This window comes from Tetrao urogallus, assembly GCF_951394365.1.
Source record: "Tetrao urogallus genome assembly, chromosome: 7".
In the NCBI taxonomy this organism is placed as follows: Eukaryota; Metazoa; Chordata; class Aves; order Galliformes; family Phasianidae; genus Tetrao; species Tetrao urogallus.
Window position 1 is genome coordinate 32325385 of NC_136820.1, and position 16559 is coordinate 32341943.

The window sequence follows — 16559 nt, forward strand, 5'->3', positions numbered from 1 at the left end:
TTGTAATATTCAATATCTCTTTTTAACCATTTCAACAAGCAATACATATGTCACTTTTTCAGGTGATGTAGTGGCATGGTGGAGGTCAGGGTTAGAATTTGAAACATTCTTGACAAGATTTTTGTTTTTTGGATGGGGAAGGGATGGAGAAGGGAAGGAAGTAATTGAATGAGTTTAGGTGCAAACAACTATATCAACATACCAGTAATCTTTTGCATGAAAACAAAATGTCAGTAGCCCTAATAAGATCTGAAGCTGAACTGCAAACTAAACATGAATCAGCATTGTTAGAGGATAGAAGGAGAAGAAGGAGGCAACACTGGAAGAAACCTATTGTCCATAGACATCCAAATCTTCTGCTTCCTTCTCATCCATCACCCCCCGAATCCCTCTGGCCTTTCCCAGCACCTCTTCTCCAAAACTCATTCTTTGCTTCCACTAACTGTAATTTTGGCTGTTTTACAACAGCCAAAATAGCCTCCAATTCTAAATAGTAGCTATCTAAGCAGTCTCCATCTATGTAGCCCCTGTGAAGGAAAATCCAAAGCTGCTTGATCCAGAGGACAGATTGGAGTGAGTTATTGATGCTTCTCATCTCTTGGCAACAGTATAGGGTGGAAAGACAAAAATAATCTGTTCCCTCTGGCCTTAGAAAATGTGATAAATAGCAATGTTTGAACTGCCCTCAGAAATTCAAAGTGTACAAATTTCCACTGGAAATGACATATGTAAAGTTAGTTGATGCTAACTTTAGGAAGACTAATTAATTCTTTCAAACTTCCTTCTAGCCCTAATTTCGATACTATTTACAAGAGTTCTCTGAGTAACATTTTTATATTAAAAACTGCTTATTTTATATTTTTAATATAATGAAAATACTTCAGTTAAAATATTCATTTTAAAATTTATTTTCTTTTAGCATTCCTCACTTTCCATCTAAAGGACGTCACGGATGAGACTTGGATAGGATTAAATGATAAGCATTCATATGTTTGGACAGATGGAAGCCCTTATGATTATGCATGTTGGGCAAGAGGATTCCCCTTGGGTAAATACAGTAGAGTTGGCTGGAAGGTATGAGACAGTACAGGTAAACAGGAAATAAAATCAGTACATGCATAACTTAGACAGCATCCTCAAACCGAGTAGAAGTTTTAAAAGTTGACCCAGAGATTAATAGTTCTGTTAAGTGCATGTAGTTATGTTCATTCCTTTGCAGAAGACTATAACTGTAGAAAAGGACTGCTGTAGTTTATTACAGTTAGAGTTATTAGACCTATTAGATTTTACTGAAAATAATCAGCATTGTTGTTTCTTAGTTCATTTTATTATTCTCTTTGTACAGCGTGAATGCAAATTAAAGATTCAGCAAATTAAGTATAGATTAACATAAACTATATTAAAAATATCTTTTCTGCACTCAAAAAATTTAAGAAACTGACAACATTCTTATAGTAATATGCCAAGGAAAGTACTCAAGATATAAACCAAGACGCATTTCTTTTCCAAGAAGTGATAAGTGAAACAAAAAGAAAACAATAAACAAAAAACAAACAAACAAAAAAACAAAAACCATGGCCTCCTTAGACCTTTCTATTTGCTGGGTATCTTTCATTCTTTCATTTTATCACCTATAAGTTTCTTTTCTATTTTTTCCCCTAGACTGACTGTATTGCGATGACGGTAAGATCTGTAAATGAAGCAGGGAAGTGGGAAAACACAGACTGCCATCACAACAAAAGCTATATTTGCCAGATGGACAGCAGTAAGTTCTATTTTTCATGCTCTTTGTTGGAAGACTGGTACTGGATAATATGAGCACACGTCTTCCACTACAGTTGCCTTCTTATGTCTACAGAAATTGAGGTGAAGCAAGCAAGGCTCCTTTCCTAGCTCAAGAATTCCAGATATGAAGCCTGCTCTGGGATAAGAATTACAGAAGAATTTGTGTTTTACAGCCCCTCCCCTCACAGCTTTCAGGGGAGCTGAATGCACCCGCTCTGCAGACCAGAGATGCACATACAGGCTGGTTGCCCACACATAGTGGACTCTTTGGAGGCAGGATACATCTGATCCTGACAGAAGTGCCCAACACAAGTTAGGTGATCTGTGCCTTCAAAATCCTATTCCTCTCATTTCACAAAAGGAATTTAGCTGTCTATGACCTAATTAACAGGCACAGATAAGGATATCTGAATAAGGTTAGCTGGCAAAGGCAAACCCTCTCACCAAAACCCCTCACATGCCTCTCTTGGAGGGGTTAATTAAGGTCAGTAAAACCGGTTATGTTGCCCATCAGTCTCTTGTAATGCTTTTATATCTTAAGACTAAGGATCAGAAGGACAAAAGTTCTTATCGTCTTCATATATCCTTAGGGTGGGAGACATAACCAAAGAACAGCTATGCTGCAGAGTCTGCAGGAAGAGAAACAGGAACTGCTGAGTAGTGAGCCAAGTTCTGTGGCTAAAAATACAAGGGGAAGCCACAGCTGGGCCAGGTGCTACACCCCATGCAGTGGCAGAAAGATGCACAAGTGCATCCCTAATGACACCACTTTAGGGTGTCTTCAGCACTGTGTAAACATGAATGCCCTTTTACTGTACTCAGCACCACCTTTTCTACTTCCATATATACTATTTAAGGTGCAAATACAATTTCTTTTTTCGATTTATCCTGTACAGAAAAGAAGGAGAGTCACAAACTGAATGAACTAGAATGAACTGAATGAACTAGAATGAAATTCACCCTTTTTGAAACTCAGAGGGCATGGAGATCCTGCTCCATACTTTTCTGAGAGGAATTTCACTTGCACTGCAGTAGGGGAAGAATCCAGGAGAGAACTGGATAGTGAATAGCTTTGTGACCCAGATTCATAAGTTTTCAAAAAAATCATTAACACTGGGAAAGACCACTAAGATCTCCTAGTCCAGTCATTATCTGGTGGGAGTGTATGTCTGCAGAATCTGCTTCTCCCTAATCCCTGAGTACTCTATGTAAATTATAGTTACAAACAATTCTAAGTTACTTTTATTAAATATTTCCTGCATCTTAAATGATAAATGGTTTTATTCAATGCCTGTAACAAAATATCAAAATATCTGTGTACTACGCTATGTTAATCATTACTGAGAAGTTATACTGCTTTTTAGGCAGCTAGGAACTATCAATGTTTTCTCTTCCTCCTCTCAAATCTTTCTGCAGAGCCTGAACTATTCCATTCCACAACTGCTCCAGATTCTGACTTCTTCCATTATGGTAACAGTAGCTATTTAATCATTCCTTCTAAAATGAGTTGGGAAGAAGCAAGAAAAGCCTGCGGGGCGAAATCTTCAGAGCTTGCCAGCATTTCAGATTATTACAGTAATATATTTCTCCTGCTCCAGGCAGCACAATATGGCGAGCCCTTATGGATTGGACTCAATAGCAATATGGTGAGATTAATAAGTTGATGATTGCTGTGGTTAAATGCTGTTATTTGATTATATTGTTATTAAAAGAGGGAGATCTGTAGCGTGAATAGGTTTTGGGAGCCTAGAAATGGTGGAGAACACTCACTTCATTTAGCTTTATCATCTTAAAAATGGTAAACTTCATCCCAGGCAATGGAGAGGGATGGAAGCCTCTGACAGCATTGATCTCTTTACTAACAGTATGGGAATCTTGGGTACACACACATGTCAAACTACCTGGTAAATTTTCAGATGTCCGCTTTTAGGAGAGGTGAATACTACTCAAGGGGACCACCAAGGTCATTAATGATAGAGCCTTGTGATCGTTGGCAGCTGTATTTTCATCACTAATTTTAGATCAGAAGGTTTCATAGAGACCCCATATGCCTCTGACCACCTTCATTGTTACACACGCAAAGTCCATAAGGTTAAGAGCAGTAAGAGTAAAGTACATACAAACAAACAAAAAGCTGCATCCAAAAAAGTGAATCACAAAGAAGTGAAGAATGATGCAGGTCCATTGCTGTCTAGAGAAACACTGGAGTAAGCATTAGCTCTGTAACTGTGTGCCAAAGTAAGTGTCAGCTTCTCAGATAAATATGTCATTACTCAATTCATTTACATTATCAACATGCTTTTCTTGCATCTTTATTTGAGCTAAGTAAACTACACTGATATTAAAGATTAGTTCTCTCATGAGTAATAATTTTCTTCACTTGTCATTGTTTTCACTGATTGTGATTCCACACTGACATATAACTAAGTAAAATGTTTGAACCTACAGTATCCCTAGGGAGATCTTGCAATTAATGTTGTGTAATGATGACATTTCTGATTATATGATGCAGTCGCACTAATAAAAGGCCACAGTGCATGAGGCAATCCAGCTGTTGCTGAAAAAAATATATCTTATGGCCTCTGACAGTGCCTCTCCATACTAGACAGAATCTCAGAATGTCTTTGTGCTTGGTATGTGACTGCGTCACTGAGCTTGACACAGATCTCCACATTTGCAGAACACCACAGGAGACCTCTTTCCAAAACAAATGCTGGTGTTTATGTCCACTTAATATCAAAGCTGGGTGATAATCATAGAAATGTGTTAGAAAGCTGTTAATAATTATGAACAAGTCTGGCAGAAAGATATGTGATGATCCAAACATCTGTAAAGAATCTGACCTTGCTCTTGCAGGGTGAGATTCTGAGGTTCTTCCTGTTCCCCAGTCAGTGACCTTGCCCAAGTTGTGCTGAGCTCAAGAGGAGCTTGTGTATTTGATTTAAACGCTTCTGCTCAAGCTCAAGAGTCCTTGTCTGACAGCTACCTTCATAGCCCTGATTCCTCCTGATGGTTCTGCAGGCTTTGAGTTTCTCATGGTCACTTTGGTCTTTGTGCTTACCTGCCTCCTCACATCATCCAACAAGGGACTGTCACCAAGAGAACCTTGGAAGCACCATCTAGCCTTCAAAACACCTTCACGGGCTGTTACAGCATTGGAGGCATTCTGCTATGTCTTAAATTTGTGCTGCTGTGTTTTGATTTGGTTAATATTCTAATAGTGCAAGCATAGATATACTGAGTTCTACACCTCACTGCAAAATTGTGCGTTTGTGTGGAAATCTGCTTATCTGCAATGGAAGATGAGGATGTGGAAAAACTATATTAAAAAGTGTGTTTCAATTCTAGAGTTATGGGTACTACAGATGGAGCGATAAAAGGAAAATTGATTTTTCTAATTGGCACTATGAAGAACCAAAAGAGAAAATAGCATGTGTCTTCCTAGATCTCAGTGGGGAATGGAAAACAGCACCTTGTAATGAAAAACACTTTTCTGCCTGCAAGAAATCTGAGGGTAAGTTTGATGCTATTTGGTTTTAAGGCAGAAACCTTCCTGAATCTGCCTTGACTAACCTACATATTTCTAAGTATATATTAAGGAATAATACCTTTGTTCTGCAAGAAAAGTATTTTATTTTGATGAACTCATCATTCAGCAGGAGAATGCTACAAATTAAAATGCTTCTGTCATACTGTGGGATGGGATCAAACTTTGTTTTCTCACTTGTTCCACTTGTCCTAGATCAAGTGATGTTAGCCCTAGTGATGTTAGCTCTAAAGCAGCGTTAATGGAAATTCTGAGTTTCTTCTGAGCTGTTTTTCTGTACTGAGGCTATGATTTCTTTTCTATGCCAAACATTTTCAATTTTCTTTTTAATTAAAAATGTACGTATTAACTGACAATGTCACTGTTCCACTCTATAATGTCATTGCCTCTGGGAAAATGGGGGCAACTACACAAAAATTCAGTAAGTTTCTGATCATTCCATGCATTGTCTGCAGTAAAACTATATAAGAATTATCATATCAAGGAAAACATTAGATTAGAAATTTCAGTTGTAACTTACAGTTTAGTAGGAGTCTCATTTAAAATCAAATGGTTAGGTTTTCTACCTTATGTTTTTTTTAATCCGCTTTTTACTGTATCTCTTATTTGTATGAAGCTGACACTCATAACAAGTAACTGGAATTTTAAAAAGCCCTGAACACACAGATATCCTTTGAGCAGTCCTAGTTTCATCCAGCTGGTAACACTGAAGGTTGCAGGTGCACTGTTCAGCTGTGACTGTTCAGTTCTGCTCCTCACTGTCACTTTCAGCATAGTCACTGGGAATTCTAGCAGTGTGTACTGAAGTAGATTGTCACTACTTTTAAGAATTTTTTTAAATTTTTTTTTTTTAATCTTAAATATTTTTTTTTCATATCCAAAGAACTGCAATATCTAATCAGTGAAAGCATCCATAATGTTTCATTTCTTTCAGATATACTTTCTTCTGATCCTCCACAGGATATTGGAAGATGTCCTCAGTCAGGTCACATAGCTTGGATTCCTTTCCGTAGCTACTGCTATTACTTTAATGCCAATGAAATGAGCTGGGTTCAGTCTGTGACTCGATGCATTCAGTCAGGTAGTAATCGCTTTCATTTGAAGCTGGGATCTCAATATTGACATAAAAAAAAATAAATAATAGTCGCTTTTGAAAAATCTTGACAATGTTGCAAAATCTGCGTATATTAAAAAAAAAAAAAAGACATTAATGTCATGGTTCATCATTGATGCTGTTCACTTATCACTTATGCTGAAATTAAGGTGATTAGTTGCCTTTGGTTTACTGGTTATTTATTTTTCTTACCAGCTGTGCTTATTCCTGACTCTGGTTTTTTAGTCCATTCACAGAACTTCTATTTTTAGTGAGGTGTAGAAATGGATTAACTTATCTCTATCCCTATCCATACTTTTTCTGTATCTCTCCCTACGTGAGAGTAGAAGCAAATACTATAATAGCAATTACTTATTTCTAAGATGTGTGATCTAAAGGGGATTGCAAGAACTGCTTGAGAGCCCTCACTTCACAGATGGGTTTCCTGGCAGTTTGTAGAGCCAGGTTAGGGCAAATGTCTCCCTCCATCCTTTTGGGGGGGAGTTTGGCCCTGGCCAAGACCATGAACTGCTGCTTGGCCATGTGCCGCCTGCAGTGCTGAACTGCTTTATACCCAGGTACCTCATCCTTACTTCAGGCAGCTGTGAAGGAGAAAGGGAAGCACTGTTCTGCCCAAAATAACAGGTCCTATGGTTTCACATCCTATTAGATCCTCTTAGTTTTCTCCTCCTCCACTTATAGTTTGCCTCCTCTGCCAGAAAAATTAATCTTGCAGTTTGAATTGCAAATTTGTTTGCTGAGTACTTTTATCTGCTATGTATCAGCCTGTCAAATCCATTAAGAATAAATAACCGCTCATAATATCTATGAAAAATATTATCCAAACACTTGAAAAATATTATGTTGTTTTTTTGCCTGATGTTTCAAACTCCTCATCCTTTTGTCCTCACCTGTCATGCTTTTCATATCTTTCATTTCAAACAATATTTCTGCTAGCCTGTGCTGTTCACCTGTGCTACTTTCTAGTCTCTACATTAACCCTTCCTTACTCCCTGCCATCAGGGAGGGGATTTATTATTAAAGTTGCCCTATATCTGAGCCTCTAATTTTCTCTGACTTCTATCTTAGGGAATACCTCTAACTGTCTTCTCCTTTCTTTCTTATATGTGATAGGTGGAATGCTGACTTCTGTAGAAGACTTGGCTGAATCCAATTTCCTGGCAGAACATGCAGACTTATACACAAGCAAGACAAGTGGCTTTTGGATAGGATTATACAGAAATATAAGTGGTAACTATTCTAATTTCTACATATGGTCACAAATAGTATTCATTAAGTACAGTAAATGGAAGTATGATTTACATATATTTTTGCTTTCAGTGAACTAATTCTAGGTAAAGACAAAAAATATATTTAAAAATTACTGGTAGTTTGTTGTTTTAAACAATATCTGTGACAGTCTGTAGGGAAAAAAAGTTTGCTTGGCTCCAGTGAAGGATCTTGGCTATTGCCTGGACAAAGGGTATATGCCTTCCTGCCAGCACAGCCCTGCCAGGTCTATTGGAAGGAATATTCCCACCAGCTTTCATTGTGTCTGGTTGGGAATGTCCTCCACACTCCAGCCTGCTCTTGACTGGGCAGTGCCTGCACTGCTGGTATCTGGCTGGAGTTCTGTCAGGCTTCACAAATAGAGAAAATTAAATAATTATACTGAAAAGCAATTATGCTGTTTTTAAGGAGAGTAAAAAAAAATACATTATAAAATAACCACAAAATGGTGGAAGTGGTATCACTTTATTAGGCTGAGTAAATTAATTAATAGAGGAAAAATAAACATAAGTGAAGATCTTTGATATGTAATGCTTGGTACTGCTAAAATATCTGCAACATCAGGGGAGCTGCTCTGGCAAGACAACAGTGCATTGGACTTTGTCAACTGGGGTGAAGCAGAGCCCTTGGAAGAGCAGCGTGAGAACGAGTACTGTGTGCAGCTCTCTGCCTCCTCTGGGTCCTGGAATAGCATCCCTTGCTTCTCCAGAAAGGGTTTTATCTGTAAGACACCAAAGAGTAAGTAGCTGATTCAATATATGCTTTTGATGTTATGGTATTCTGTTAGCAGTAGTAATGCGCAATATCTTTATTATAAAAAGCACATGAAAAATCCCATAAAATGGTTTATGAACTTTTCTCTATTGCTTATTTCAACATTCAGAAAAAAAATGTTACAAACAAATAGACACCTCATCATGTTTTATTGTATTGTAACTTCGGATTTTCTCACATTCTGTAATGAGTTTTCAGTTCCCAACTAAAGAGGTTCAATGTTTTCTGTAAAATTGTTAAACTCTTTGTGGCTTTGCTCTCCTCTGGTAAGCACACATTTCTTCCTTCTAACATCAAACCTTTGCTACAGAACAAGACTTGTATCAATAATTTGCTTTTCTTCCTCTTTCTGTACTGTTACACGCTGTTCCAGCAACAGATAGATGAAGCAATTCCATTTCAATAATAACAGAACGGAAGCAAAATCCAGAAGATGTATAGTGACCTTTAAAAATAGTAGAAGTGTTTTGGTTAGCATTTATTTTTTTAATGTTGTGTTTCTATGTAATTGAGCACCATCTGTTTTGGTCAGGAAGCAGAAATATCAGAATACAGTGAGCCAAGAGCCATGTGGTATTTTTGACTTTAACTGGTAATTCCACAGGAGAAAAAAAAAAAAAGAAAAAGAAGAAGAAAAAACAACAGTACTATTTCCTGCTCTGTTTCGCAAACTGAGGGTTTCCGAGGTTCTGCCCTTTCTCCTAGCAGAGCAGAGTTGCATCTGGTGAGGAAGGCAGCTGTACACACTGGTAGTGATGGCAGAGCATTTTCAGAAAAGGAAAATTCCTCTTTTGAGGCAACTCCTTGTATTCTTTGAGCAACTAGAGGAAAAGTCACTTCAGAAAGTTAATTCCTAGTTACCAGCCGTGGCAGAAAGCACACACTCAGCACCTACACTTATTCTGTTGTCTGGGTTTGTTAGTGAATGGCCCTTAAGTGCAATGCCAAAACAATGCCAGCACATATCCCTTCTGCCAGGCTCTCCAGCAGAGTGGTTTATCAGAACAAGGCAGATATTCCACTACAGAGAGCTCAGCATCCTTCCAAGAGATGATTTAACAGTTGCTTTTCTCCTGCCTGCCAACAGCCTGGAGCTCAACGCGCACAGTGCTCAGCTCCTCATGCCTTTTGCACTGACACCACCCCGCTACCACTGGCATCTCTTTCCCATGGTGCCCTCTTAGCATAGCTGGGAACAACTGCACAGGAAAGCCTGAGCCGATAAATGTGGCTGCAGATGCAAATGGGTTGTGGTACATCAGAATGTGCAGAGTCTCATAGGAACTACTTGCTGTCTGGGAGAGTTTTCGAATATCAATGATCAAGCTGTTTTTTGGCCTGCTGGCATGCAGACCTAGTAAAGAGGACAAGATGGATTGACCAAAGGAGAGCCTGCCTGACAGTCAGAAGGCACCTGCGGATATTGAAAAAGAGGCAGGAAGGCTTAAAATGCAAAACATTGTAGTTTCATTACAGTGTATATCAGGTTAAAATCATTCATGCACTTTCATCTTCATTTAGCAAACGTGGAGAAGTAGTGAACTGCTGAGCATGGAACTGTCTGGATAGAAATGTGCTTTTGACTAAACATCTGTCTTTCTCTTTGACAGCTGCTCCTGAAGCAGTTGCAAATGTGAAAGGTAGGCCGTATTTTTCCTTCCCAATAGTTTCAAGGAGATGTGAAAATAAATACTTGCTTTTTAATGAATGGGCACGTATAATTTACTTCACTTCTGTATCTTTATTTATGTGGGCTTAATTTACTGTTGCCATTGAATTCACTACAAGCAACACTTAGCAGTACCTGGGAGACATACAGTATCTCGGGAAAAATAAATGCTTATGTAAAATGATCTTCCTCTGTTTTGTCCTTCTTTTGCATGCTAAAATAACTGACGCAGTAATACTACACTGGATTTTCTAATGTAATTGTTATCATGAAAAAGCATACAATAGTATTTACATCGTAATGACCAAAGCTTCTTTACCTAAGAGAACAGTGGAAGTAGGCCATGGATGTTGAAATTATCTTCTACTTTCTTCATAAGCTTGGGTTCCTAATTAACACCACAGTTAACACCACGGGAAAAATTAGACCCGTATTTTTTTAGAAGTTTACATATTTATTTATGCATATAAGTAGACCTACTTCTACTTGCTTTACATTTATTTACAGGTGGCCAAAAGGACAAGGATCAGAGCACTGTTTGGATACTCCTTATTCTGGTTCTCGTCATTTTAGTAGGCATGGGCATCATGGTTTATTTCTTCTTCAAGATCAAAATCCAGAGTGAGGCTGAACGAGCAGTGGGGCAGCACAGCATGCTGGTGGAGTACAGCAGTGCCCTGGCCAGAGAGAACAATGAAAATGATCCTGCCAGCAGCGAAGGAGGAAGTGAACGCAGTGCTGTGTAATGTGATAACAGCTACTCTATAAATCCAAGCTTTAAAAGTAATCTAGCTAGAACAAATAAATCTTAGTAAAAGTTACATGTACCCACATGCAACTTGAACTAAAGCGGCAATTATTCCTTTGGTATGGGTTAGGCACTATAGAGCATCTGTGAGTGAGATATCTGTCCTTCATTCATGGCTTCAATCAACTTAGATTAGACATACCCTGCAACTTTGAATATTTTGCATCAACTATGAGACTGTAAAGGGTCTGTCTATCTGTAAATAAAAGATCTATATCTTATGTAATGGTACTTAAGTGTTGTCGAATTAGCACATGGAGATGTTATCTGACTGGTGATTCAGTGTGTCATTAACCTTGAGAGGCTAACAGGAAGAAACATGAAAACAAGTCATATAACTAAGAAGAAATATAAGTAAGCCGTAAAATAACATAAATGACAAATAAAGCTGGTAGAATCTATTCCTGTTTCTACTTCACTTGGCAGCTCATTTTTGGATGTCTTCTCTTATTATCCTCCAGCTCTCTGAGTGAGCTGAAGACAGGACACTGTGTCCATGCCTCTCCTGAGAAAACAGTCCAGCAAGGAGCAGAGCATAGAGCATAAACATGCTGCCTTACAGCATTACTGTGCTGTTTGTTGTCTCTAAATTCTATGTGTGTGGCTAACTGCAAAATGAAACAAAAAAGATTTCAAGGATTTCAGGGGAAAACAGACCCTTGAAAAGTTCATAAGAACTGTACAAGAGAGGTCAGTGGGAAGGAATGTCCATGCATACCCATGACATTAGACTCATGGCTGGCAGATATTGCTGTCAAAAAAAAAATATTGCAGAGGTCAGGGAATGAAGGGTGTTCTGTGTTTGAGATATTTTTACTGAGTCCCCTTCATCTTGCACATTTTTTTTCTTTGTATAAATTATGACGTACCCATGTTTATCTTTTTTTAAGTACTGACACTGATTTCAGTCAAGTGCTGCTTGATGGCCACTGATATACCATAAGCAAACAAAAAGAGTAAGCAAATGAATAAAACCCCCATAGATATAACAAATAATGACATTATAATTGTCATATTTTGATAGCTGATATTGGTAGACTATATCTCTGTGGACTGTAACTGGTTTTCTTCTCATACATTAAGTGACACTTTAGCTTTGCAGAATATATTGTGAATTTGTCTTAATAACAAAGCTACAAAAAGTATGAGAAATTCTGAAGGCAATTTCTGCTGAATATTTTTCCTTCAAAACAAAGGATTTTATTTTTGCTTACACCATGGCTAAATTTGATTTCCTCTTGATAAAGGGTTACAGCTCATTTCTTTGAGATTATTTCTCTTTGTCTCACACTTGGTGCAAGAAACAAATTCTTTAGTGTTAAAATGCATTCATACTTTATGTATTAAATACTTTTGAAAGATTGCTTCCTGTATGGGAACTGTTGAGTCTGGCCTGAACCACTGATTGATCCCCTGAGGCAAACACTGAGTAAGTCATGGGAGCACAGGTGAAGGCAATTCAGCTGCATGACCGGAAGGGGTGGAGCCTGGCTGCACCTCTCTTAGATCCCATTTAAGGGCTGACTGCCACTGGGGAAGAATCTCTTTCTGGAGATATCTCCTTTTGGAGTTTTCTACTGCTGGCCTGAGATGTGGGTGAGCGTTTTGTTTTTGATGTGTCTTTCCACCGTGATAATCTTTCTAACTAAAAACCTATGAAATGCTATTCTAACCATGCTACTCTTCTAACTGTACATTTGTGTTCTGTACATTTTCAAACTATTTCCGCTCTGCGGAAAGGGGCCTGGGTGTCCTGGTGGATGACAGGTTGGCCATGAGCCAGCAGTGTGCCCTTGTAGCCAAAAAGGCCAATGGCTTACTGGGGTGCATTAAAAAGAGCGTGTCCAGCAGGTCGAGGGAGGTGATCCTCCCCCTCTACTCTGCCCTGGTGAGGCCTCATCTGGAGTACTGCGTCCAGTTCTGGGCTCCCCAGTACAAAAAAGACAGGGATCTCTTGGAAAGAGTCCAGCGGAGGACCTCAAAGATGGTGAGGGGCCTGGAGCATCTCCCATATGAGGAAAGGCTGAGTGAACTGGGTCTGTTCAGCCTTGAGAAGAGAAGACTGAGAGGGGACCTGATCCAGGTCTATAAATATCTAAGGTGTGGGGGGCAGCATGGCGAGGCCAGACTGTTTTCAGTGGTGAGTGGAGACAGGACAAGGGGAAACGGCTGGAAACTGCAGCATAGGAAGTTCTGCACAAACATGCGCAAGAACTTCTTTACAGTGAGGGTGACAGAGCACTGGAACAGGCTGCCCAGGGAGGTGGTGGAGTCTCCTTCTCTGGAGATGTTCAAGACCTGCCTGGATGCCTACCTGTGCGACCTGGTGTAGGGAACCTGCTTTGGCAGGGGGTTGGACTCGATGATCTCTAGAGGTCCCTTCCAACCCCTACGATTCTGTGATTCTGTGATTTTGTTGTTAAAATCTCTAGTTAACAGAAAGATTTGTGAAGATTTGTCTAATTTGTATTGATTCTCCTGAGTCAAATTTGCGTGAAATTATGGCTCTGTATTTTTACCTGTTTGTCACTGAAAATGAAGTTTCAGATGCAAATCTGAATTCTGTGATTATTTATATATTTCAAAAATATCACATGTGACAGGATGTTTCCTTATTTAGCGTCAAGTTTTCTCTGTGTCAAACAAAATTCTCCAAAGCTGAGGAGGACCCAGCACCAATTATTCATTTAAGATTTCTACTGCAGCAATTAAGCTTATCTCTTTGTGATTAAGAAGAAAGGAATGAAATACTTGACTTCTGCAATCTTAATTTTCTTCTCTTTCGTTACTACTGCTTCTCTAGCACTTGGTGAGTACTTGTCTTCTATCTCCTGCAAAAATAGATGTGAAAGTGAGAGCTTTTGTTCTCTTGCTCTTTTCTCGAGTTCTTAAAGATTTTCTTATACAGCTATTCTGCATGTCATGTTCATCCTAACTGGAGTGGTTCTCAGAAGTTTAAGAAATATGCAGTTAAAGACATTGGTTCACTTTTAAAATGTAAAGAAGATCAGAATAGGGCAAAGTTGGAAGTTAGGAGTCAGGACAATGGGGGCAATAGCTGAAATTAAGTACACTATGCTATGCTCTGTAGTAGTTAGATGTAATAATTAAAAGATTTAATCCAACTTACAGCTTTCTGCTTAAACGGATAAGGTAAGAACTACGTCTTAGTTCTTAATTTAGATTTGAATAAGTGAAACTTCAATAAACTACTAAACTGTTATAAGTTACACTGGACCTTAGGAGAGCTAGAGCATTAAATGCAAATATAATAATAATTAAAAAATCATCAAAAGTTCATGAATCAGAAGTTCTTAAGACACTTTCTGTTCTATTCTCTACTCAATACCAATAGTATTCTAATATCCTTTCCCATCTTAGGAATTTGCTTTTGTTCCCTATGCAGTTACTGTCTTGGACAAATAGCAGAGGGATGTTACATCTCTCTTCAGGAATTAAAGATGTGAAGTACTGAAGGGCAAACCTTTGCCCTCCTGTCCCATAAGTCCTAGGGCAGTCCTTGCAGATGAAAATTATCTCCCTTGTGAACCTAAACTAGTGAGAGTTATATGAAATCATGAAAAGCAGGCAGTTCTGTTTACAGGCAACTGAATAACTGCTGTATATGTTGACAGGCGTACAACTGCGACGCAGATAACCCTTACCAGCAAGACCCACGAGTTGTGGTGCCCATAATCCTTTGGGAGCATTAACTATCTTGTTTAGTGTTAGTGCATTATCTTAACCTAGTAGAGCATAGAAACACAGAATCATGTATAGTATCTTTACTGCCATACACTGCTCAGTGTTTGCTCTTGTGAGAATTTGCTTGGGATTTATTATGTTTAATTGTATTGATTTCTTATGTTAAATGTATAAATAAGAGAATACTAGAGCAGGGCAAGATTACAAATCGCTGTCCTTCATACTGAAAAAATAGCAGAATGTGCCAATTACTGAAGAAGGGAGGTGTCACAAGAGGCTCACTCATTAACTGAATTAACACATGCAATCATTTGGGCATGTATGTAAGAAGGTTTAAGTCCGCTGTGCACAGAATGACAACAAACTTCTGAATCTTCCATGAGGTTTCTTTTGGAAATCACAACAGGCATATATATTTCATATGTATTTCAGGATGCATATGGAAAAATAAAATCCATTATACTTATGAAAATTCCATTATACTGATGACATTTTGGAAACAATGTCATGATATAATTTACTTTCTCTTGTTCCCATGTACTGTATTTACATGAGTTGCATGCATTTTTCTATCTTGGAAGAAAACGTCTTGAGAACGCTGTGTGACTTTTGCGAAAGTGACTCGGAACTCCAAGACATATGACGAGTCAGGAGACCAGTGTAGAAACAGCAGCAGAACATGCCCCTTTCCTCATGAGCTCCCCTTGCTATTTCTTTACACATTAATTCTTATTATTTTCTTTTACAGACAATGAAATATATTTAATGTATAATGAGGATAGTAAACTGTGCCTAATTGCTCAGAGTTCTCATGCAGTCACAATAGCTGCTTGCGAAAAAAACAGTGAATTACAGAAATTCAGGTGGGTGTCCGACCACCAGGTGATGAGTGTGGCATTTGCACAATGTTTGGGAGTGCGCTACAAGCAAGATCAGGCTAAAATTTCTCTGTATCCCTGCAACGAAGAAAGTGAATTCCAAAAATGGGGCTGCAGAAACTCAACCTTGGTAATCCATGGAGAGAACTTATTTCTCAGTGTTGGTAAAAGAAAGAAAGATAATATTGTACTGGACTCAGGATCAGATACAATGAACAAATGGAAGATCTATGGAACCATGGATGACTTGTGTTCTCAAGGCCATAAAGGTAAAGTTTGAAGATTAATCCTAACAGTGACTTGTGTTCATTTGCCATCACAGGTAGGGCCCTTTTATTTCTGCTCCTGGTAATCTAACAGCAGCTGCTCCCCTTGAAGCAATGGTGGACTGGAAGACAATCAGTTCACATAAGTCACATTCCTCCATCCTGAGATATAACGATACTTGGCTTCAGACAGAAGACAGTATATGTGCAAAAAAATTGCAGTTTTTTATTTACTTTCAAAACAAATGAGTGTCTAGCTTTGTTTTATTATTATCTCTAAACTAAGCATTTCAGTTTATTTAATTGACTGGTACTAAAATACTAGTTTATGTGTTGGTTTCTTTTTTTCAAAACTAGTAAAATATTATTAATAATGTTGGATAAAAGACAAAAAACTTTTTAAGATTAATTCTCCAATAGTAAGTGCAAATAAATAATCCCATACACACTACCATTCTGTTCTTCCACAAGGTTTTAGATGATTAATTGTTTGTTGTTGTTGTTGTTTTTTTTTAATACATGACTAATTTATATGGAATGGCAGGAAATTAACATATTTGAAGAAAGAAATAATTTTCTAAAAATAGCATTTTATGTGACAAAATTTTATAGTACAAAATTGTTATAGTACAAAATTGTCTCGTTTCTGGTTGTTACAGATGGTGATTTCATGAGATGATGGTAAATTGCAAGATCTATGCAGAGATTTTGTGAAAGACTGCTGATAGCAGTAGGTGTCCAGTT

At 38.2% G+C, this 16559-nt stretch overlaps 2 protein-coding genes across 2 annotated transcripts in view; both read left to right on the forward strand.

Annotated features, from left to right (window-relative positions):
* The window catches only part of LOC306948440 (macrophage mannose receptor 1-like), a gene marked incomplete at both ends in the record, with an annotated part of 29741 nt that extends 18837 nt beyond the window's left edge, over positions 1-10904 (forward strand). Inside the window, 9 exons of the mRNA XM_079538072.1 lie at positions 920-1074; positions 1663-1765; positions 3202-3431; positions 5134-5299; positions 6267-6413; positions 7560-7676; positions 8280-8453; positions 10100-10129; positions 10666-10904. Of these exons, the coding sequence (XP_079394198.1) occupies positions 920-1074; positions 1663-1765; positions 3202-3431; positions 5134-5299; positions 6267-6413; positions 7560-7676; positions 8280-8453; positions 10100-10129; positions 10666-10904 (1361 nt within the window). The remainder of the gene's footprint in view (positions 1-919; positions 1075-1662; positions 1766-3201; positions 3432-5133; positions 5300-6266; positions 6414-7559; positions 7677-8279; positions 8454-10099; positions 10130-10665) is intronic.
* Positions 10905-13708: 2804 nt separating this feature from the next.
* LOC306948439 (macrophage mannose receptor 1-like) overlaps positions 13709-16559 on the forward strand; it is a gene marked incomplete at both ends in the record, with an annotated part of 32192 nt that continues 29341 nt past the window's right edge. The window contains 2 exons of the mRNA XM_079538071.1: positions 13709-13775; positions 15420-15818. Of these exons, the coding sequence (XP_079394197.1) occupies positions 13709-13775; positions 15420-15818 (466 nt within the window). The remainder of the gene's footprint in view (positions 13776-15419; positions 15819-16559) is intronic.